The sequence below is a fragment of the Suillus bovinus genome (assembly GCF_016758785.1).
Source record: "Suillus bovinus strain UH-Sbo-P2 chromosome Unknown EDB93scaffold_146, whole genome shotgun sequence".
NCBI classification, from domain to species: Eukaryota; Fungi; Basidiomycota; class Agaricomycetes; order Boletales; family Suillaceae; genus Suillus; species Suillus bovinus.
This window is the reverse complement of record NW_024542202.1, coordinates 1-23,828: the sequence shown is the minus strand read 5'-3', so window position 1 is coordinate 23,828 and position 23,828 is coordinate 1. Positions and strand designations below refer to the sequence as shown.

The 23,828-nt window shown below is 45.6% G+C and overlaps 8 protein-coding genes across 8 annotated transcripts; 4 read left to right on the top strand and 4 right to left on the bottom strand.

Annotated features, from left to right (window-relative positions):
- Positions 1–1,310: 1,310 nt before the first annotated feature.
- Positions 1,311–2,574, bottom strand: EDB93DRAFT_201855 (proteasome endopeptidase complex beta subunit). Its single transcript, XM_041455678.1, has 6 exons — positions 2,444–2,574; positions 2,294–2,391; positions 2,158–2,234; positions 1,829–2,105; positions 1,577–1,778; positions 1,311–1,522 (listed from the first exon to the last, which is right to left on the bottom strand). Exons 1-6 carry the CDS (start codon positions 2,474–2,476, stop codon positions 1,409–1,411), a joined length of 801 nt encoding a protein of 266 aa, XP_041301086.1. The 5' UTR covers positions 2,477–2,574; the 3' UTR covers positions 1,311–1,408.
- Positions 2,575–3,230: 656 nt separating this feature from the next.
- Positions 3,231–4,546, top strand: EDB93DRAFT_201816 (uncharacterized protein). Its single transcript, XM_041455677.1, has 2 exons — positions 3,231–4,390; positions 4,441–4,546. The coding sequence occupies exons 1-2, from the start codon at positions 3,570–3,572 to the stop codon at positions 4,523–4,525; spliced, it is 906 nt and encodes a 301-aa protein (XP_041301085.1). The 5' UTR covers positions 3,231–3,569; the 3' UTR covers positions 4,526–4,546.
- Positions 4,547–5,881: 1,335 nt separating this feature from the next.
- On the bottom strand, positions 5,882–7,772 carry EDB93DRAFT_201804 (nucleotide-diphospho-sugar transferase). Its single transcript, XM_041455676.1, has 3 exons — positions 7,580–7,772; positions 6,019–7,515; positions 5,882–5,956 (listed from the first exon to the last, which is right to left on the bottom strand). The coding sequence occupies exons 2-3, from the start codon at positions 7,506–7,508 to the stop codon at positions 5,950–5,952; spliced, it is 1,497 nt and encodes a 498-aa protein (XP_041301084.1). The 5' UTR covers positions 7,509–7,515; positions 7,580–7,772; the 3' UTR covers positions 5,882–5,949.
- A 2,020-nt stretch (positions 7,773–9,792) lies between these two features.
- Positions 9,793–11,333, bottom strand: EDB93DRAFT_1109221 (uncharacterized protein; the record flags this gene model as incomplete). Its single annotated transcript, XM_041447934.1, has 8 exons — positions 9,793–9,913; positions 9,966–10,036; positions 10,239–10,361; positions 10,415–10,553; positions 10,601–10,791; positions 10,840–10,948; positions 10,998–11,132; positions 11,182–11,333. 8 exons carry the CDS (start codon positions 11,331–11,333, stop codon positions 9,793–9,795), a joined length of 1,041 nt encoding a protein of 346 aa, XP_041301083.1.
- Positions 11,334–12,111: 778 nt separating this feature from the next.
- On the bottom strand, positions 12,112–12,376 carry EDB93DRAFT_1256955 (uncharacterized protein; the record flags this gene model as incomplete). Its single annotated transcript, XM_041454027.1, has 2 exons — positions 12,112–12,159; positions 12,212–12,376. 2 exons carry the CDS (start codon positions 12,374–12,376, stop codon positions 12,112–12,114), a joined length of 213 nt encoding a protein of 70 aa, XP_041301082.1.
- A 690-nt stretch (positions 12,377–13,066) lies between these two features.
- On the top strand, positions 13,067–14,085 carry EDB93DRAFT_1256954 (uncharacterized protein; the record flags this gene model as incomplete). The annotated part of the gene is made up of 2 exons (XM_041454026.1): positions 13,067–13,540; positions 13,594–14,085. The coding sequence occupies 2 exons, from the start codon at positions 13,067–13,069 to the stop codon at positions 14,083–14,085; spliced, it is 966 nt and encodes a 321-aa protein (XP_041301081.1).
- Positions 14,086–14,875: 790 nt separating this feature from the next.
- EDB93DRAFT_1109218 (uncharacterized protein) lies at positions 14,876–16,985 on the top strand (the record flags this gene model as incomplete). The annotated part of the gene is made up of 7 exons (XM_041447933.1): positions 14,876–14,997; positions 15,123–15,140; positions 15,228–15,285; positions 15,446–15,500; positions 15,555–16,367; positions 16,417–16,649; positions 16,704–16,985. The coding sequence occupies 7 exons, from the start codon at positions 14,876–14,878 to the stop codon at positions 16,983–16,985; spliced, it is 1,581 nt and encodes a 526-aa protein (XP_041301080.1).
- Positions 16,986–19,625: 2,640 nt separating this feature from the next.
- EDB93DRAFT_1096425 (uncharacterized protein) lies at positions 19,626–20,060 on the top strand (the record flags this gene model as incomplete). Its single annotated transcript, XM_041446782.1, has 1 exon — positions 19,626–20,060. A coding segment is annotated over one exon (435 nt), but the record flags the coding sequence as incomplete, so codon positions are not given.
- Positions 20,061–23,828: the final 3,768 nt, after the last annotated feature.

The following is a 23,828-nucleotide window of genomic DNA, read 5'->3' as shown; positions in this document are numbered from 1 at the left end:
GGCCATTTGAGACCAACCCTCCACCAAACACTAATACATCTGTGCCGCGGGTAAATGTTTCGGTCCCTTTGTCCGTCATCGACATCTCCTGGCGGAATAATAATAATTGGATGACATCTCCAACGGAAGCATCTTCCACACACTCGCCCCTCGGTCCAAAACCCTCCCCTTCGCGCACTCATATACGCCCGTTGCCTGTCCCAACTGCTTCCCGTCAGCCATCTAATACGTCTTTGCGTTCTCCTGAAGATCCCCCTTCACGACCACCACGCAACCCATCTAGCTCGTATGTTGCTCAATCTCCACAAGCTGGGCCCTCGCGAATCTTCCAGCAGCAGCAGCAGCAGCCAATCTCTTCCATGCGCTCTGCTAATAACAGTCACCCCCCTACAACTTCACCGCTTTCACTGCAGCGCTCTGCACTTGCACAAGAAGCCAAACGATCCACTCCTCGCTCTCGCACAGAGAGGCACAAACGCACACTCCATCTTTCACGTTCGACAGGGGACATTCCTCGTGACAATATAGCATCCCCTTCCCACCAACAGCACGCAACCGTACCCCGCTCGACATCGAACTACCTGCGACATTACTACTCTGCATCGAATGTCACGCCTACAGATCGTAGAGTGCTTGATCCAATTTATCAAAACCGTGATAGAGGGGATCCACCACCGCCATACTATAAGCACTAACCACTTGTAGCATATGTACGAGCATAACAATAGAAATACTTTGATTTCATCATTGGTAATGGGCGTTGACCACGTCGTGTGTCCGCACGTAAGTCCGCAACTCTGTTGACTTCCCTTTTAGAACCCTCGGCCAACAGTCATTGACACGTACAGGATATACTTTATCTCACTGAAGAACATCTCCCGCCCCAGTCTAATGGCTAAACAACACAAAAACAAGGAGCCATTAAAGCACATTGCCCGGGTCTGAGTCCGAATCACCCTTATTTAGCCCGTCACTCGTCCCAGATCAACCACGTAATCCGTATGAACACTTGACAGTAATACTATTGATACAGAGGTGTTCAACAATGGTGGAGTTTTCACTAACGATGCCCCATAGGCTATCATAAAGTCCATATTTCCTGTCGCCCTCCTTCCGTATTCGCTCATATTCAGACGCGAGCTCGCCCTGCCGCCTTTTCTTATCCTCAGAAGCGAATTGCAATGATTTATCTTTGGACATGAAGTAGGTCATATTATGCAATGCGCGTGCATACCGGTCGCTTCAAGGATGGCAGGCAACGTGACAGGACCGTTGAAAAACCTTCAAATATTCAGTTTCTGCGACAAAGGAGAGGCAACAGCGCAACCTCAGTTGGCGCTGCAGGACTTTACACGTCGCATATATTTAGAAGGATAGTGGATTAGACTTAGGAATAGACGGATACAAGCTACTGTGTCTGGGCCCCGTAACCCCTGATGTTCTCTGCGAATGACCATGCAGTCTCGAGTTGCATCGAATCACTGATGGATACGCCTGTGCTAGAAATTGCAGCAATTTGGAACTGAAGGAGAGGACAGTTAATTAGGTGAGAACGATGGTTGCTGTGAATATGTACCTTATTCAAACTTCGGGCATCTCTGTAGAATAGCACGCGCAGGCTATCCTCTAGGATCTTTCGTGCTTCTTCTTCAGTAATGACGTCCTCCCTCCCTTCGACGGCCTTACGCAACAGTGGTTGGGCAATGAAAGCGCCGTACCCAGTAGCAAGTGTCGAGGCAGAATATGTCGTACCCAACAGGTCAACGTACGATAAAAACCTTGGAATGATAATTGAATCCTGCTTGAAAAAAGACGTAGCACATCCTACCTCTTGCCGTCCTTAAAACCACCAATAAGCAGAGAATTCCAGAGCGGATCCATCTTGGACCGACGCGCGTACATGAGTTGCGACATGTACTCATGGATCTCCACAGGACCGAGTTCGTGTCCATCTTGTGCTGATATCTCATCGATGGATAGTTCCTCAAGGATATACTGGATGTACTGGAAGTCCGACATATCGCCTCCCGCACCGATGACAGTATAATTACCGACTTGGTGTAAACGCTGCACATCCTTGAATCGAGCGAGGGACCCGTATGATGCTGTTTAAAAACACATGAACTGATGAATGGGATGATTTCGAAGTGGATTTACCGAGGTTGTCAGCAGCCATCATGACACCATCCTTGTATTTGATCGCTAGCACGCTCGTTCCAGTTACAATTGGCTGTCTACATATCAAGTTGAGTTTCATTGATAGAAAGGAAGAGCAATAATCGAACAGACTTACTGCGTTCGCTGTACGCCATCAGCGAAAGAATCCTTTGGACCATTATATGGTCGCTGGTGAATGGGGTACGTGGCATATGCATCAAATGCGTCGTTTCTCTGTGAAATCCGAATTCAGTGCTATACTCTAGCTCCAGTCCACGCTACTTACTGGACGACCCCAGTTAGTTGGAAAGTGGTCCATGGTGGGTTAGTAGAACAGGTTAATCGACGCGCAAGCCAGACGCGACACCATTATGTCAGCAGGTCAGACTCCATCTATAGGTTGAAGGCTATAACGACACATGCACGTCTGATAGTTGTCCACCGTACGCAGCACGTCTTACATGATACACACGTCTGATAGCAACCAACACACACTAGGGCAAAAAATCATTACTTTGGCCCAACAAAGTTCATGTTGCTGCTGGGTATAGGTAACATGAAACACGATAATTTGTCGATGATTTGTCTTTTCAGGATGAAGAAGTGGAGAGATTCCACAGATGGCGAACGTATTTGGCCAACTGATGAACTTCGAACTCATATTCCGTACTGTTCACGACATGTACATTTACGAACGCTGGATTACTATGTGCGTAGGATGTCTTAGCATCTGTTGACGGTATTAATTGTGATCCGGATTACTTAATGCTGTCGATGATAGGCTTCTCCGCTACCGTGACTTAGTACTAGCACCAAGCTTAAAACTTAACTTATTGGTTCAGGTTGCTCAAGTATAATTGCGCTGTTTGCATGTCGACTTTTGCAGCACTCTCCTAAAGGGCCCATCGTTGTCGGCGGTCGTGCGACAGTGTGGTCAAGGTGCGTCATGTTACGCTGATACTTCTTTGTTCGATTCGATATTTCGACAACCTTCGAATTGCTAGAATCCTGTGTTTTACGTCTCAGCTCTGAGACATCACGTACTTATTCACTGGTGTGAGCCTTTGACCAAGCCAGCCATCGTCCATATGATGCAAAATCCGGCCCTGGCCTTCGCCTCACAGCACCTCGATGGGTGGTTTGCACGAAAGTTAAGGCTCAAGTCACGCCCATCTGACGCTGAACCACCGTCTCCCAATATATAACCGATTGGTCAAGCAAGTTACGGATATACGTGATTTGGAAGCCGCGCTGGTCACAGTTCTTGTTTTCTATAGGATTGTGTCACCAACAACCACCGTACCGAATTTGTGCGAACATATAAAACCTCTCTACCTTAGGTACACACCTCAGTCGAACTTCGTTCGTCTTTCTTACTACCCCATATCACGACCCACCCACACTCGTTTATCATGTTCAACAAGTCCACTCTTTTGATCATCATCAGTGCTGCTTTTGCAGTTGCTGTTCCCACCGGGTCCATTCCTAAGGGTCCTAGTACGCTAGACAGTGTCCACGTTCTTGGCGCCAGCGCCAGCATCCCCGGAATCTCGGACGTCAAAACATCATCCACAAAATACGTCGGCATCGCTGATGTAGAGAAGGAGAAGGCACCCACAGTTCCTAAGGATACTCTCAGCGTTCCTGCTGTCAGTCTCCCTCAGGATGAGTCTCTTGTCACAGATGAGCTCCCAAAGGTTGATCTCTCCACTGTCGAATTACCCTCGCCACCGAGTCAGGGCAACGACAAGTCGGAGCAGACACCCGATGCCTCCACACTCAAGCCCCCCAGTGGTTCAGCGTCCATTGCCTGGTACGCTCGGACTCTACCCAACAACACAACGCCCAAAAACTCCGATACATCTCGCATGCAATCTGCAGTCAAAGACGTTGGCAAGGTAGTCGTGATTAAAGGTAATTTGCCGCGGGAACGTCACATTCCAGGCGTTCATATGCGTTCCTTACCCTACACACCCGAGCTCACCCAGTCTTCACCTCCCAAAGAATCGAATTCGTTTGCAACCAATGCTGCCAAAGCCTCGTCTCCCAACGAGCCACCATCTCTGTCGCGTCGTGCTGAGTCATGTGACTCTGGCTACACCTTGACCTACTGCAAGGAGGTCTTGGAGTCAGACAACAGCCTCATTCCGAAGCTGCTCCAGTCCGTAAACGTGGACACCTCTGTTACTGGCCCAGTGGGCTTGTCCTGCTCAGATACGAAGACGGCTGACTAGTGAGTTTCTTATTTTACTCCTTTTATGGTCAGTTAATGTTGCTCGTTAGCGTCTACCCCCTTTGCAGCAAGATGATGGACGTGCAAGGTCTGGCGCTCGACTGTATAGAGGCCATTGCCAGTGTCCTTGCCTAAGCCGCACATGTATACTTTATGTCCTTCGATTTGAACTTGAAGTCAATCCAACTGGAACTGTTCGGATGTTTCTTCCTGGTTGTTATTGTTTAAACTGATTTACTACGCCGATTTTGTTATATACCCATACTTGTGTTTGTTCGATACATACAGTAATAGTACATATTTTTGAAATCATCACAACCGGCCCTAAACCAACCAATGGTAGTAAATTTGGCACTCGCACTCTTGACTTTTTCAACTCATTCCGGACTCGCACTATTGTCCCCCTGCGATGCGACCTTAAAGGTTCTGGTTGCAGGAGTCTACCGCAAGTCCCAGACTATCGAGCGGCTCAGCTGGAGTGCACCTTTGTACGTGGTACGGTCGCGAGACCTTGAGGATGCTTTCCTTACCAGAGCTGCTACACTTGCTTTGATACTCACAATCCCGGTATATCATGGATCCACTGGTGTGTGTAGCGGGTATTTACGATCAAATTGTATGTTAGCGACTGCGCTCCCTATGTTTTTCGAACTGTCGATCTGCAGTGTTTGATGCAACAATGATTGATTGATCGTATCAATGTTGTCTTCGAGAAAGACTAGGTGGCGCAGTGCCTTTTGCTCCAGCCCCACCTCGTAGTCGTCCTCACGTTAAGTGACTTAAGTCTTAACTACTCCCGCCACACGCAGATCAGCGCAGACAGTCCCAAAGTTTCATAAATTACCAATCACAACACTGACTAGAACTTGAAAATTTGCTCTGCCAATACAAAACAGATCCCACCCTACAGCTCACAGCGATGCCCAGGTTCGGACTCTAGCTTCGGAAAAAGCGCCCAATAATTCAAGCTTTCCCTTCACTCAGCGTTTCCGCTTAGCTCCAGTACTATTTCTAGTCCAAAAGACTTTCGCTTTGTCAACGCTCATAACCTCTTCCTCGAATGTAACTTCGCTCGATTTCGCCACCAAGCAGTATTCCTAGGATGATAAAAAACATACACTAACAATCACGACAACACGCAAACTCAGAAAAAGGATAGACGATACATATCGTACACCACTCAACATGGAGACCCAGAGAAAGGAAGGGTAGAAATAGAGCATGAATCAAACTGATGGCCACATCGAGTCTCGACGCACTACTAGTAGCAAAACTTGAAACACAACACACCAAAGATGAGAGCCACCAATGCCATTCTCTGTTGTCCATTCATTATTTCCTCGTTCATCGGACCGTCTCCTGCCCGACCTGTGAACCAGTCAAACCTGTGCCCAATGAGCATAACCTCTCCTCGCTCAAGTAGGCCTATCAATCTCCCACCCTCGCTCGCCATCCTGATCAGCGCACTTTCAGCGACTGCGACAGCCCATCCTAGCCCTCTCAGCGAAGACCTGAGGGCTTTTGTGCGATTCGCATCTCTCCACAAATGACGGTACATATCATGTACTATGTTTGCAATGATCGTCGCCATCGCGAGACTCATTGAAACAATGAACACGATAGAGCACCTTGTGAAGAGGTATATAAACGCGCCTAGGACTGCTGATGCTGTGCTAATCAGGAATAGCTCTGCGCTGTTGGGAGTGTGATCTAGATAAGTCAAATTTGGGTAGAGCTTTATGAGCCCCCCATCGCCTTTGGACCACATGTAAAAACGCCGGTATGATCTTTGACCATCGTTCCACCAAGGGTGAGTTGCGATGACATGAGGGGCAGGATGGAATCCTTCACCCCCGTGAGTGATAGAAAAGTCGCGCTTTCTCCGACAGAAATCGATATCTTCTCCTCCGCCTGTTTTTGGGAACTGCAAGTCAAATTCCACACCATCCTGAACACGGCGGGCGATGAGATTGGCTGTGACACCCCAGGGCATGTCACTCTCGTTCTCTGACATTTTCGCAGCGATGTCCCAAAAGTAAGTCACGCCAGCAAGATGAACAGCATTGGTGAAGACAGTGCTGGCAACCGGGAAATAACTGTTTCCAATGAAACCAGCAGCCTGTGGATTCGAACGGATGGCTTTCTCAGCCTTAATCAGAATATCATCTTGGGGTATGACATCGTCATCAAGAAATAGAATCCAATCTGCGGCAGATTCCTTCATGCCTCTGTTTCGTGAAGCTGAGGCGCCAAGGTTATTTTCATTGACACGGATGCGGATGTCTGGGCGATGGGCGTATTTTGCTTCTAGCTCGGTTATTTTAGGGGAGTGCGGGTTATCGATGATGATGATGAACATAGATTCACATGTTGGAGACTCCTTGAGGGCAAGGATGGTATCGAGGAAAGGGAGCAGAACCCGGTAGCTTGGAATGATAATGTCCAAGGTCATCTTGCGAGTAGCAGCTGGGAAAGATGTTGCCAACGATGCCTCCAGTGTTGAAGCTGCCTCAGTCAACGAACCGAATGTCCATCCATCTGCATGTTGCTGAATGTAGCGTGCAGGTAGGCTTCCGCCAATGCCATTGGAAAGTCTTGATGGTATCATTCGAGAGCAGCCCCATTTACGGTACAGCTGGAAGAGGAACGGGTCTCCATCTTGATTAATAAAAACCTCGGGTATTACTTGGCCGCCAAAGGCATTCATATGAATGCGATGGATAACAGGGAACGTGGGCATTCTGGGAAAAGTCACGTTTGTGAAGGCGACGCATCCCATACCTTGAGGGACACGTTCGTGCTGTGCAATCAGCGTGAACTGCTCATAGATGTCTCTCATCCAGCCTTCGTCGAGGAGAACTACATCATCACCCATTAGAACGAAATAGTCTGCCTTTTCCTTCCAAGCACGGTGTGCACACTGGCGCCAAATGGCGCAGACATGACCATGGGGTACATCGCAGATCTCGGTAGAGACATCCATGATTCCTTCCTCGGCTAAGAGTGATTCGATGTTTAATATTCCACTGTTTCCCTCGCGACGCACATCAGTGAACTGAGGGAAACATGAGAAAGATATATATTGCCTTATATAGGGAATAATCACGAGCATCGGCATAATTCTGCTATGGGTTATCACATGGTCATGTATGAGTTTATGGAGGAAAGACGATTTCCTAATCGACGTACACAGGTTTGCGAACTACCAAAAACTCGTAGACTTGTGTAACTCGAAATCAAGTGGCAGACACGGCGAATGCTAATGGTCTGTCTCGACGATTCATGGCCGCCACATCGAGACCAATATCCTCAATTCGGAAGGCAAGTCTAAAAATAAGTGTCTTGCAAGCACGACAATCTGTGCACTGATCGCACAAGAACCAATTCGATTTGTTCAATCGAGATGTAGTTATAGGCAGGTCGAAAGTTAATGATTTACCTCAACAATTCATAGTCGCAACATTGGGACCAAGGTCCACAATTTGAAAGGTAAGTGCAGAAAATCAGTGTCCTGCAGATACTGATAATGTATGTGCTGAGCGCACAAGAATAGGTTTATATATTTATTCAGATCCTTCGACCACCCCTTTTGAATGTATACTTTCGCCCTGTTAGGTGTTCGTGGCTACTTCATGCAGAATTACTTTAGTTTCTCCATGGAAGGGACAATTTACGTACCATTCGGGGGACGGTCGGTGTTACGACTGGGATAGTTCTTCTGTCAAAGGTCAAAGATAGACCAGTCGAGTTGACAGTTTGTCGGCCTTCCTAGTACAAGGAAGGTTTCTGGTTCAAGGGGTTCCTTCTACACGAGCGCGGTGGCTTCTATGTAGGATCAGCAGCGAGTGGTTTTAGCACTTCTGCCTAGGCGGTGAGTGGTTTTAGCACTTCTACCGCAATTGAGGGTTCAGGCTAAGACAGTGAGTGACTGTCTTAGAATCAGGTATCAGGCTACAAGGGTGGAGACCTTGTAGATCAGGTTTCAAGGGGAAAACCCAGTAGATTAAGTTAAAGAATACAGCTATGGTACATGGGGTTTATATAGGTAAAAGGAAGTGGTGCAGCCGCGACAAGAATGGTAACAAAGATAGGTGAAACCGCCATGCGGCGCAAGATAGTATCTATGTTACAATCAGAAGGAAAAGAAGTACGGACAGCCCGTTTGATAAGAGAATAGCTGGGTCTAGAAGGGTCTAGAGTCGGTGGCATGGTTACAAGAAAGGAAAAATAAAATAGGAGTAAATGTTATTGTAACAGTCGGTCATATGCTGCTTTGAATCTTTCCACAATTTGTTCTGCAAGTACAATATTGGTCAGTCGGGTATTATTGAATCATCTGTACAAAATTGCTTTGCATGTGCAATGACGCTGCATTATCATGACACAGTGCTAACTTGACAGAGACTTGCCAATGGTGGAGCATAGATACCTTAGCACCAGTTTTACCGGTTGAGCTAATTCATTTTGTCTGAGTCTGAGTCTGTAATATTGGGTTTTTTCGTCCCCTGCTTTAGTGATTTTTGACGCAGGTATAGACAATGTGCATACACTTAATATTTCATGTGCGATGAGCGGGGTGGTGATGTTGGCTAGTTCTACCATTGTTGTGATACCACACTCGTCTACTTAATTTGTTCACCTTACATGGCATTAGTAATATTGCCGGCTTTTGCGCTCTGCTTCAATAATTGTGTATATTCACATTTGGAAGCCTCAATCATTATCTTCATTAACAGAACAACTATGCGATCACTGAGCAATACTAAGCAATCATACTAAACCTCCCATTGTGTAACAAATAAATCTGGAAAGCTTGCAGACAAAGACTGTACCCGGGTTACCCATCTCTCATGGGCATTGCTCTAATTTTGGTATGTTTGACACTTCTTGTTACTTCTCAGTGTATACATTTTGTCCCGTGATTTTGTCTCCTTGCATGCATGTATTTCAGGTCTGAACATGTCCATAAAATCAAGAACAACAATGATATTACCACGATACGTCCTGTCTGGGACTCTTCTCGTTTGTACTTCAAATTGGTCTGTATTGGAAATGATGAGTAGGCAATACCAATATCGCTGCTTTCATGCTTATATTTCCCTGATTCAGTTTATTGAAATACAAGTACAAGGTTCTGATTTTATCTATATTATTCGTAACATGTCCATGAGGGAATAAGATTGCAACTATACAAGCACAAATAGGATATCTCTCAGATCTCAGACATCTCATACATATTTACAACTGGCTTCGAAGCTTCACACTGAACAAGAATTTTAAATCATGGCATTAGAAACGGCAGGTTGTGCTAGTGTAATTAATGAGATAAACCAATTTCAGAGCCAACAATAGGTAAGGTGAGATAGTCCTAGAATCTACACTTGGGTGAGAAATCAGATAAACTATTCGGAATCAAAAAGAGCATCATCCATTTGTGCTCTCTGCCTTGCGAGAGCATTCACAGACATCTTGGCCTTCGCTCCCTCAGTGAGTTCTGCGTGGCGACTTGTTCCGAAGATTTTCCTAAGTAGTGAAGGTCAGTCGAAGCTCGTCGAGGGCGTACTGAACAAAGCACCTTGTCCACCACGCTAGGAGTCGGTCAACTTTCTGCTGTGCGAGTCGACCAGGGGGCCAGTTCAAAGAAATCTACAATGGTTTGCCAAAATGGTATATAGTCGAAGTTGCCATTGATCGATTGCCACGAGGTCACAGAAGATATAGCGAATCGCAACTTGTTACATTGTATTGTTAATGCTAGGCAAAGAATAGAAAAAAAAAGAAGCACCTGACATGAAACGTAAGCAATCAAGCAGGGTGTGACTTTATGCATCTTGATTATCTGCGCTACATGTGTCTTGACTTTCCTGTCAAGGTTCTTTGCACATCGGCAGTTTTCGGTGACATTAGCACCATCGCCGTCACCGGTAACCTCCTTTGCGGAAGAGGGAGACATGAATATAGCCTTGAATGCCTACTTAGTAAAGTGAGATCTTTGTTGGACTAGGAGTCATGTATGAAAAAAACCTGAATCAAAAGACTGCTCTTGAAGAGGCCCTCCTCTAGATTGTCCTGATCAGCCGTGTATTTTTCATACAAAAAAGCTGGCCAGGACATTTTGGTCACGACATAGCCATCTGCACGATCCCTTATCCCTGCTTTGACTCTAATAGATGGTTAGTTGTTGCGCGAGATGCAGAGTGAGATAGTTACCTTGGATTGTTCCAGTCCAGCTCGGTTGGGCAGAGTAGCCTGCCGCACGCATCGTTGATAAAACCACGACAGTTTTTGTCATCGGGGTCGATGGGGGGAGTGGGTTTGAATTCGCGGTTGAGCCAGCCAGCAACGAGACTCTTAAGTTTTGATGTGTCATCACCTTGAGCAGCATCGGCCCCCTGTCTGAGCTAGACAACAATTTAGCAAAGGTAAATGATTACTACTGGCAAACACACCTTCTTCAGCATTTCAGAGTATTCATCGTACTCCACCTCTGAGGCCCTACTATGAAACCACAGGAGGGCCTGGTTGAGGGTGATGTATCCAACTTGCAAACGTTCCTGGCTGATGATGAACAGTCACTAGCAATCATGAGTATGGGTGAAGAACTTACTCAATAGTCAAATTTTCGTCCAACTCGTTGCTATCACACCTTCGATCATTCTCCACTATCAGATCTTTGATGCTGTCGAATAGTGAAACTATATGCCTGATGGCTCTTCCTTTCGATACATAGTAGTTTATCTCCCTGACAGTCATAGTTAGTGAACTGATTTATATGTCAATGGTGCCCATACCTTTGTTTGGCCTCACGCCCTGACTCCAGCGACTGTAGCTTTTCTTCTAGCGAAGCAATTCTCTGCTTCTGTCGAGCACTTTCGGATGTCGGCACTGCTAGTGACTGTGCCAATTCGGAAGTATGGGGGGTGTTCTCCACTTCCTGTGACATGACCTTTCACAGCAAGAACGGAAAGAAAGAGGAATTGAGCCTACTTGGAACAAGGGATGAGAAGAGGGATAGGACTGACAAGCTCCTGCTTTATATGACAGTTGGCTGGTGTCGGCAAAGGAGGTACCTAAAAAAATGTGCTGAAAATGGTTGGACATGTTAAAGGAACTGCCAGAATAAGTTGTGATGTCATTATCGTAACAGGTGCTACATACTCATTAATTCAGGGTAAGCTCAACATTTTGAAACGAACACTTTTGTGTGACCTTGAATTTGGAATAATGCAAGGACACTCCTCGCTTCCAAGTTTAATGTTGGGAATGACTAAGTTTCGGCGGGACGGACTTACAATGTCATGGTGTTGTAGGCCTGTCACTTGCACAGTGTGGTGTTCGCCAAACTCTGCCTCTTGAAACTCAGCTCTGAAGAGTGCATATAATGGCCAGGGATATTTGAAGTGTGCGCAGCAGTGCACTTTGAGCTAAAGTCTGAATCGAGGGTGCTGACGCTCTCTGTCGGTGCAATCTTGATCTCAAATACATGGCGAGGATCATCGCCCAAGACGATACAGTTAGTAAGTTTGAGGTGGAGCGGTCCAGAAGACACTAAGTTAGACCGCGATCACTAAGGAGGAAAGGGTGGCAATATCAAAAGACAACTCACCAGCAGGCGGGCGTTAGATAATAATATGCAGACACTTTCGCTGACTCGAGGGGCATCAGGAAAAATCTCGACCATTTCATCCACAGGTGATAGGGATTTCGTTGGGTCAAGTGTACTAAGACTGAAGATTGTGCTTGATCGTCTCGTCGACAGCCAGGTAAACCTTCCACAGTATCAGGTCATCAACATCCAATCATAGGCATCAGATCACTCACCTTCCATAGCTTGAGAGTTTTAGCATCAACACCATCAAATTCATGCTTATTCTGTTCTTTGATAATATTCTGGAGGGCGCTAACACTCTCTGTCAGTGCAATCTTGATCTCAAATATACTACCAGGATCATCATTGCCCAAGACAATGCAATTGAGTTTGTACATCTGACATTGAGAACAATGGTAGTAATAGTGTCTCGTCGAAGCGGTGACTGGAGTGAGTAACAATTTTGAATTTCATATTTGGCTCACATAAGCTTCCTAAGGTAGTGACTAGGTTCCTCGATGGCTTAACTACAAAATCGTCCCGAATCCAGTCCAACTTGTGTCCGAAATTAAGCAAAGCTTGCAAACTCGCTGGCAACAGGTACACATAAGTGTCCAAAGACTTATATGCTACTATATGATACAGCAGGAGCGGCATTCAGAGACCTCAGAGCCAAGCAACCACACCATGTGACCGGCAGCTTTGGCATGGCAAGGGGTAAAATGGTCCCTTGCCATGACCAATTTTCCCTGCAGTGTCACACGCATGTCGCTGCTCCAGCCTTTTGTTCAGGATTGACTTGCCTTAACTGTTCAACTGTTGGAACTGATATCATACAGAGTGTGTGCTGTGATAGGTATATTCTGGACGAGTCATATTCTATTCTCACATTTCGCATGTTTTTCAGCTGTCTGTTCACTGATTGAGGTGACCGATCCCTGATCACATCACCTGTCAAAGTTTCAGGTGACAAAGTATCGCCCAATATGGGCAACATTATTAAATCTCATCCACACTAGCATGGATTCGATGACTACCGGAAGAATCGATCACATCTTTCGTCCATGTATAGCATCCTACATATATATATGGAGCGCACACTGTTCGAGACCTTTGAAACTCAGCCAGGTGACCTCGCTTTTACTCTACTGCAGGGCTCACCATCGCATAACATAGGCATGTTCCACCTTACTCCTCCTCCAAGCTCTGCCAGTGGGTGTAGTCCTGCCTATGAGTACAGGGCTACCACACGTAGTCGCAGTGTTACTACAAAGAAATTCCAGCGGGATATCACTCCAACAAATACTCGTCGGGCCCGAGCATTCAAAAGAACTAGGCGCCATCGGTCATCATCATGTGACACCGCCTATGATTTGTCAGATGACATACATGCACCTGCATCCCTTCCCCCCATAGTCCATCATCTATCACTCTATGTGAACTGTGTGAGAAGAAAATTCAAGCCCTACAATAGGGATGCTCCCACTATGTGGGCCCTCCAATTCGCTGAAGGTTACCTTACCCCAGGGAACACCAATACGAGTCCCACAGATATTCAGAGGGTATGTTATCACATATGTATCCTGACGTTGCTTATTGAGGGCAAGCATGTTAGGGCAAGCATCAATTATGTTGTGGCTTGAGACACCTGTCCCATGAGGCTATGGCTCAAGCCGTCCTCACGAAGGAAGCTGATGTTGAGTCGAGACGCCTGAGTGCCATGGCAACGGCTTGGCAAATCGAGGCATCTGAGCGACACACAAAGTTCCTTCACATGTTTCTTGAGTGTGATGCTGATACATATGCTAGCGCCGCTTCAGAGCGTCTCGACTCATCAGTTCAAGCTCTCGTTAACTGCAGTAAGGAGGAGCTTCAAAACCACATGGACTTTGGTGCCGTCGCATATAAACATGACGTGATGTCTTTCGCTGTTGTGAACGAACAGCTCACTGACATGGAGGGTTATGCTGTTGAGCATTATCAGTCCAAAGATGTTCATGCAGGAGGTGGCAAGCAAGCGCTTCCCATCGACTCTGGTGATATTTCAGATGAAGGGGGTCCAGAGTCTGTGCATGAATCCACAGAGAACTCTGAGTCGGACAGCTGATGTGATTACTGAATTGACCTTCCATTATGCTCGTACTGATATTGTGTAATAGACGCTACCTGAGCAGAAGAGCTGTACTTCTAAGTCCGAATCATTATTTGTTGATAAGACCTTTTCTTTGTAGAAACACTGCCATTACAGATATAATTGTATTTTCTTGGTCCCTATTTTGAAATGACTCAAAGTGTTTTCGCCAAGTGACTCACAAGCGCTCCGCTTGATGTAGTATAAGTAACTGCATGAAACTTGAAAAAATTAAATTAAATATTGCGACGAAGTCTTGCCAATCACACATAATAATACTTCTCATTTAGCAAGTGCGTGCCACAGAAGCGCAGGGCCTAGAATTCCAAGCTAACTTCATTTTGATCAGACCAGATTTCTTTTTACAACTTCTATTTACTTGTGGAGCTGGACAAACAAATGGGTCCCCCTTACTAAACTACTTTGATATCGGATCTGATTTTGTCTAGCCTAGGCCAGAGCTTCCAGCAGATTGTCACGAGGTGGACCACATTCATAACGTAAGGATCTGTTAGCTAAGGCAGGAGGAACACCAGGCGGCGGGATGGCAGCAGCTTTAGACCTGCGAAAGTTCTGCATCAGGGGGATATCACAAAATACCAGCTGTGTCCAGGTGATGACCCACAGGTGAGGGCTAGTACTAGGCTAGCTGGGGGGATATGAAGCTTGCCTCGAGTCTGATGACCTTTAGCATAACGAGACCCTAAACTCATGAGGACCTCATTTTGTTCGTTTCCGAGCCGAAAAGGAATTTGGGCCCATCTCCATGCAGAGAGTCGAGATGATACAGTACCTGGTGGAGCTCAGCAAACAAAGGGTCTCGCTTGAAATGTACGACAGCCACGACCTGAGCTCAGGGAAGACAGCGAACTCCGTCCTTCCCGAACAGTAAGGCGAGACCTGCGATAAGATGAAATGAAAGTAGCCGCTGTCAGGCCCCTTCGACTTGATCGATTTGAGGCAAGACGGATTGGGTCAATCATCCTAAAGGTTTAATTTGCTCTTCTATCAAGTCGATCATCACGGAGTATGTAAGTTTTGATGGGCAAATGCTATAATCTGCTATAATCGGCCAGGTCTTATGGTGAGTCACGTGTATTTTATTTCATTGCTACCAGGGATCAATTGAATCTGCTCCCCTTTGAGCAAACTTCAGTGTGTCGGGAAAGCCTCAAGGTTAGTTGACGACGTAAAATTCAATGGTAATACTAACTCATGATTCAATTATTCTAGTAAGCTAGCCTGGACAGGATGCTATCCGATTTGGCGACCAACAATATCAAGGCAGCATTAAGCTGCAGTATTTCACATCATTTTTACCACCACCCCACTCCAGACGTTGAGCTGGAAAGGTGTGTTAAGAAAGAAATATGGCTATCGATCCTCTGAAGGTTTGTCGAGATTGCAGCTGCTCCTGATTTTATTAATCACATCATTGTGGCCAGGTATCCCGTCAGTTATCATGTCTCGCGAGCAGAATTGGTTGCTACTGGTTGGTAGCCCCGAACCTCAATTCATTTCTTACGCAGACAATCAACCTCCGCAGGTGTCATTTGGCGATGAAGGCCATATCCAGCCTGAATCTGAGATAGTCACATCTCACAATCCCGGGTCTGATCAGACGTCTCGCCTTACTCAGTATTCGCCTGCATCAGGTTCATACGAGGGGGACAACCAGATGTTTGGGACCGTGTTTCCTGTGTATTCAGAATATCTGAAGACTCACAATCTCACCCACGAGTCCAGTCACTCTAACATCAACTCTCAGCATCCGTCTGCCATATACCGTGTTCCTCCTCATTCGACCGGTGGGTCATCGAGCACGTCAAATGTCCAGCACTCTTTCCCATACCTGCCTCTTAGCCATGATGTTCCAACCCAATCAACTTCATCGACTCTTGGGGCTCGTAGCTATGAAAATGAGCTTCAGCAGTACCAACCTGATACCATGATGCCCGTTAACACACGAATGTCCCAGGGTTTCAGGAGCACGAGCCCTGTGCATGTCCAACATTCAACCAAATGGGTGATGTTTCTCGGCACCAAGCCCATCATCCATACCATACTGCCGAGCAAACCAGTGTCTCTATTGACACCTGTCGTTTTATTGGAAGGGGAAATCGACGCTGTGAAGAAGGAGGCTAACATACAGATGAATAGGCTCATCCTCCATCAAATGTTCTTCCCCACCGATGATGCAGCTCTCGGAAGGATGGCCAAACTGGCACTTGACAAGGCTATCACCAAGTGCTCAAATGGTATTCAATTCATATGTATTCTTTCAATAACTCACAAAGACAAAAGCAGCGGACTTCAGTGGGTGGAAGTTGCTATGGGAAGGCCAAAACGAAATCAAGAAGCTCAAGGGCATATTAACTAGAATTTGCAATGAAATCAAGGACCTCATACTTGCCGCAGTAGTAAATGCTTATTCTTTGTCCCTTGCAATTGAGAAGCACGGTCCAGCGCATCTTTCACCAAGGATCGCGAAAATCAATTTGCTACTCGCAACTAATGCGTTCCTCCATGGGCTCATGACGGTGCGTGCACCCATTCTAATGCATGTTCTTCTCTAATTTGATGTTTTATCTCAGCTGCTCGGGAATGATGGCCTGTCCCACCAATACAATATACCATTTGGAAATAGTGTGATCATCAACGCGTTAGAAACTATCTTGTTGGAGAGACAGTACCACCGGTTCATCTACTACAATGATTCCGAAGGGTGGAAAAAATGCCTCATGAACTTGATCACGTTTATCAGCACAGCTTTTAGGTGGGCCCTAAGACAGTATCGGACAGGTAGATTGAGAGCTGCCGATATGACTTCAGATAGCACTACTTTCTATCACGAAATCTTGAAGGAGATGTCCTGACTTGAACCCTAATGGGCAGTTGTATTTCGATGCGATATTGGTCGACCTTTGTGAAGGATTTTGTACTTACTAGTCATTTTCCAAGTTCGTCAGGTACTTAATCATAGTGAGGTACTTCTGGTATGTTTCTTTTGTTTCTGTTTGTCGCATGTATCAATGTACTCTATGTGTCTCAGGCAATTGCTCGATAGACGGGCAAATCATTTTTTACCATGAATATCACCATTTAGGCCCTCAGTCGACCCCCGAATAGCAACCATCATCCTCTTTTGTTACCAAACTTTTCGGTCAAGCAGAGATCCCTTAGTAGTTGGTATTTGTTACTCCCGAGCCTTTATCTTCATACAAGTGACGTACCACTTATGTCGAAGAAGCGGGCTCATGTTTTCCCATGCATCATCCTCAAAAACAACCTCGAAGAGGGTTGCAGAGCCTGAGCCCCAGTCACTTCCTCACCCAAACTCTGTGCAGTAACTCAAAAGGAGCCACTTCTGACGACATAAGGGCACTACCTACACTCTACTTTCTCTTTCTAACTCATGTTTCACAGCGGCACTTATTCCATTTGAAGAGCCAGGAGAAAACAAGACCTGATGATATCCATGGACAGTGTTTTTCGCCATTCATGAAACAGACGATACCGCTATTGATGCATGGGTCACTCACGACGATTACTACTACGTGAACAAGTGCACTGATTCCCTCGATGTTCGTACTTTCGGACTGATTTTAACATGTACTGGAAGGTGCGGGTGGACTCGGAACCAGATTGGATATGTCTGGCTTTGTGGGGACAAGATACGCAGTTGAGTTTTCTCCAGGAGCAGCGAGGACTTACAAGTCAGTGTGCATTTCATGCTCGATGCGCTCGTGTTGACGTTGTCTCAGGCAAAATCACCCTAACGTGATGGTGTACAATCAATGCATGAACGTATGCCTCCAGCACGCTATTGATGTCTACCAGAAGCTCATGCGACAAGGGAGTGAAAAACCTCAATACCATTATATGAAACACTTCAACAATATTATTGTTGAACAGTGCGTTTTTGCTGTCTATCCTGGATTGCTGCCCACTGAAACCCGAACTCAGAACTGTAAACGTGCCTCTGAGAGTGGGAGCTAATCATTTTGGTAAGTCAAACTACATGATTTCTGGCTGTGTGGAATTCACTGTGAAGGCCATAGACTTGCTAAAGGATCTGCACACTTGACTCTTGAGACACGAGAACGCTAGGACAAAATACAAAGGCGAGACGCGATACGTTCATATTCACACATATTGGCTGATCCTTCGACAGCCGTCTATCAGCGGCTGAATGCAGACATGTACTTCTCGACGGCACTGACCACAGTGCTACCAAATAATAAGGGTGGTCAATCCTTCGATATACATTTTCCTGTACCCTCTTCTAGGGTACAGGTTTGCTGGAAAATTTCTCTGTCGACTCGATCTTCAGATTCTTCATGGCTCCACATGGTCCGCTTCCCTGTCCTTTTTTGGTATTATATACTTTGTCAGCATTTTATTGCGGAAGACTTCCCCTCTCCTGTCTTTGTCGTTGTGTTCATCCTCATGGCTTCTACTTCATCTCTAGTTAGTAATGAAACTGTGCTTTGTCCGCCTGTGTCTCTGGTGATCTCTGATCACGAGTCTGCAGATGATGGAACTTCCGTTGTCTCATCATGTGTTTTGCGCAAATATTTCGGGTTTTTACGGGTTTCTCGTGATCGAGTGCCTCGGTGTACTCAATGATATCCTGCTGGTTCGCTATTGCCTGTGGTCGCGCCAAATTTGCGTATGATAGTCGAGAACTTTGCGACATTTACACGAGATCAATACACTGAGATTGCATGCGCTCATTCTATCTATGTGTCTTCAGCAGATCGCAAAGATCATGTTCATGATTTGCTCCACGTGCATGTATGCAATTCAGTGTGTATTTTTAATGCAGTGGTGTTTAAGCTCTTAAAGTATCCCAGAGTTGCTGATTCTATTCTTGTCTTACTTGAGCCTTTTGCAGCTTCATCTCGTTCTCATCGTGCAAGTACCAAACGTGATGCTTGCATTGCAGCCAGCACACCCGAGCGCACGGATGTGAGAGCAGTAGATGCTGCTTGCCATCGAGATACTTACAATGAGAATGCAGATGTTGTCGATGATCCACATTTTCCAGCTGTGTTATCTTTTGACGATAAGTTGGATATTATTGGAGATTGGCAACAAAAGATGAGTCCACAATCTTTGAGACGTGGTTGTTGTGCTATTTGTGTGCATAACATTTGTGCTCATGATCTTTTATGTATAGATGCAAGTAACATACCGCTTCATTTGTTGCGCAATGATTGCTTGCCGGAACATACTCTGCCTCATACATATGATTTTGAGCTGTATCTTCGAGCAATTTTATATCCGAAAGGACTCGTCGATCATTGGTCATTTTCTGGAGTGTATATGTGTCATTCATGTCACTTGGCTCTACTTGGCCAAGCTCCACGTCAGCCTCTTAATTCATTGGCCAATTTTCAGTATTATGGTCATGAAAGACTACCTGTTGACATACAAGAGGCTTTTTCTATGTCCTCTATTTTCGACCTGAATGTTGGTGTCCCATGCCGTGAGCATTGCAAGTGACCCATTTTTATACATACAAGTCTTCAATTTCTGGCCCTCACTTTTGGTCTGTGGAGGAAGGTTCACAGCGTTATAATCAAGGCAATATTGCCATTCGTCCACAGAATTCTACTGAGCTGTATACTCTTTTGCCACCGAGTCCTGATGAGCTGCAAGAAGCTATGTGTGTCATATTCTCGGGACAGAAAATACGACTGTCACACAACACTGTCAGAAAAATGGGACCTGTGTTGGTCACAAAGAGTAGAGTTCAAAAGTTGATTCAGTTCTTAATCGAAAATAATTCATGGTATCAGCATAGTGGTGTAACATATAGTCAGTCCAATATGGACACACTGTTCGATGAGATCAATTTGAAATCAGACACAAGTCTGCTGAGCGCTCTATCAGTTTGTCATTTGCCGATGGAAAGTCAGGTTCCAGTGGACGAGGAGCTCTCGTGATGTTTATGAAGACAATAGAAGTCAGGTAGCTGTAGGTAATATTGTTATGGAGGCTGTCAGGTATACTATGGGAGAGTCAAAGACGAGTATCAAATGGTCACAAAATTGACAATCACATGCAGGTTTGCATAAGTCACATGATAAAATGACGTCAATTCACACAAGCAAACAACTGACCAACAAAATGACGACACAAACAAGCCATCCAAAAACATCATTCAATTGAAACAAACTACTCACTCAAAGCTTTACAACATGTCCACTCAGAGCAACCTATCCACTGAAAACTCAATCATAGGCTGCTTATTCACACCAACAGAGCCCAATGGCTTCACAGACATAACCATCAGATGTGCAGCAGATGGTACATTTACCCTTACAAGACCGCACCTGTTTTTCAGGAATATCGCAGATCTAAAAGAATATAGAATTACAACGGATGATGGAGAAGTCAAAGAGGCTTACAACATCCATATTTCATATGACAGAAAATTGCACGGAACACCGCTATTAGTGCTGCCGCAGTTCGGTCCAGAACCTAGGCTCAAACCCAAACCTTTGCAGACCAGACCCATGGTTCGGTCACAGGTCCAGACTTTCTGTTGGACCGAACCCCTTGGTAAGTTTGGGGTTCGGTGTGTCATTGATAAATCTGGACCGGTTCTGAACACATCCAGACCAGTTCGAACCTCATGACTTTTCGAAGTCGAAGCCTCATGTTTTTGGTGAGGCTTTCTGTTTAAGTATTGTCCTTGCCCTTCTGTTCACCGTCTTCTCCTACTTCTCCTGCATTCTAGTAGGCAAGGCGATCTCTCAGTGACTTCGGTAATGCATCAACTCATTCAGGTGCCAGCTGAGTTCACAACAATTCTACTGTCTGTCCCAATTAACTTATAATGCAATTTATTTCAGAACATACCTACTGTTGTGATTCACCATACTTGCCATCTGCCATGGGTTCTCGTTTTGGTGGTTCATGGTGCGCAACAGTTTTAAAACTAGTTTTAAATATATTCACTTGGTACCTAGGGACATTTATGCCTCCTGCTGCTATGTCCGAGTCCTCTGCACGTTGCACTGACGGTTCATTGAAAGACGCCAGTGAAATTCAGTGGTACAATGATGCTGAAGACGACACCCCAATGGTTCCTCCCCCTGCTCCCACCAACAATGGCACTCTCAACTCATTTGTCCGTCATTCTGGTCGTGCTGTCAAACCCACAGAGAAGATACGTGAGACTCTGGTTGCCAGCAGTACCTCAGCCAAATGGTCAGCTCCAGAACTTCCCCAAGGTGTCCCTGTACCCAAACGAGTGTTTGTTAGCCAAGAGGATGACTACGATGACAATGAAGATGCACCCGCACTCGAAGATGTTACAGATGATGAGGAAGAGGATGCCGAGAGTGCTGAGAAAGAAGAGGCTTACCAACGGACGAAGAAGCTTGGCGACCAGGATCGCAAAGACCACAAATCTCTCAAGAAGGACAAACACAGCGCTGACTTAACGACAGTCCTCACTTTCGAGAAAGGCCGTCTTAATCCCCACACCCAGGAGCTTGAAAACGGGTGGTGGTGTGAGGTGTGCAAGGCCAACAATGTTGTTTTACACCAGTGTTTCTTTAAAGGCGGTATCTCGACTCAACACACGCACATTGTGCGCAATCCCAAGTGCCACTTCCCAGTTTATCAGGACCACTGCAAACAATGTGATCTTGCGATGCATGATCGTGCAATACCTCAAAACTGCAAGACGACTGATATAGTGTATGTTATTTTTCTTGTTGTTTTCTTCTCCTTTCATTGACCTTTACAACCAGTCAGGCAACCTTGGATACATCTCTCCCTCCCAAGATACCAGTATTCACGAAGTCTGGACTTATGGACTACATTGTTGAACTCATTGTTGCCGAGGACGAGGTGAGCGACTTTGATTCTTAATATCATTTTAAGACACTTATACATGCAGGCCTTTCAACTTGTAGACAAGGGTCCATTCTGCCACCTTCTTCAGTATCTCCGGCCATCACTTTCAGACCGAGATATCCCCCACCGCACAAAAGCTTGGGATGAAATACTCAAACGCGCAACTCTGGCGGTTGAGCGTGTGAAAGAGAAGCTCAAGCTTGTTGATAGCAGAATCTCAATGACATTCGACTCATGGACATCTTTGCCTGGTCACCCTTTCCTGTCCCTTTCTGCGCATTATATAGATTCCCCGGCTGACAAGCCTCGAGAATGGGAACTCAAGACCGAGCAGCTTGCATTCACGCCCATTCATGGCAATCACAGTGGTGCAAACATCGGCCAGATTCTAATTGAGAATATTGACAAATATGGGATCCGCACAAAGCTCGGGTGGTTTACGGCTGACAATGCCACTAACAACAATACTGCCATCGAGACTGTCGCTGACTCTATCGACCCATCTGGTGAGAAGTAGAATCCAATTGAGCATCGTGTGCGGTAAGTCTGTCTAGTATTAGATACTTCCATTGAGATTACTGACAAGTATTTCAGTTGCATGGAGCACGCACTCCATTTAGCAGCAAAACACTTCATTGAGGAGGTGGCTCCTACACCAGCAAGTGTATTGCACAAGAAGGCGGCTCAAGCAGAGGCAGAAGAAGATGAAGACGAGGAAAGTGTCGAGTTTGAAGTCAGTGACACCGTCGGCAAAGAAAGTGAATATGCAAAGGAGAAAAAGACAAGGTAAACTCAGCCTTCATTAGCATAGATAGCTGGAAAGAAAAAGATGAGAAATGACGTACATTCTAACACTCGTCCATCGCATGCAGGCCGGTTCCCATTAAGACACTTCAGCCCCCAGCATCAGTAACAACTCACATGGAATTTCACAACACGAATCAGATTACACATCTCATAGCATTAATAATTCTGATTCATCTGGACATTTTCCTACAAGCCTGCAAAATGTACTCGCATTGTTCGTGCTTTACTTCAGCAGCCTACCGCCTCACTTGCTTGATGTTCTCTTCGTTTGCATTCATTTTGTATCACTACTTTCTCGTATTGCTCATTATGTCTCTATTGCTTCAGAACAAATGCTTTCTATTAGTTCATACGTACTCTACAGCGTGCACTGGAAGCTACAGTAGTTCTCATTGTCATGTACTTGCGCTGTTCCCTTGCAATCAATCGTTAACATTGTTTTTGTCTTGTGCGTCCAGATGAAAATGATCGAACAGTCATTATATATGGATATATTGGTTTTACTGTCACTGTGACAGAGGGGTGGGGGGGCTTCCGAAGTTGCGAGAGGTGTATATCCTATATTGCAAATTTGCACACCTCTTGGTGTTACTGTTGCTTGAAATCTAACTACTTAACACTTTGTATGTCAGCAAAAACACATTCTTACGGTCCACGAATGTGCATGTGCACAAGGATTCCCAGATTACTACAAATCCGTCTTGGTGAACACACTTCAGTCTGGGGTACTACTCTGACACCTGATGACCCAATTGCAACATGCCTCGCAAATATTACATCTTTCTCTTCACCTGAATCACCTGTGCCGCCATCTCCTGCGCCCTCTCAAGACTGACTAGATGATTATGACGACTTTCATATGCCCCCACAAATGCAGAACCCATCTATTGCACAGGAAGATGATTTTGGTGACTTTGGGGATTTCGGAGAAGCAGGGGACCTGGAAGGCAGCAGGGGTTTCGGACACGATGCAGATTTTGAGCAGGATGGAGATTCTGGAGATTTCTCAGAAGATGATGTGTTTCATGAAGAGCCAA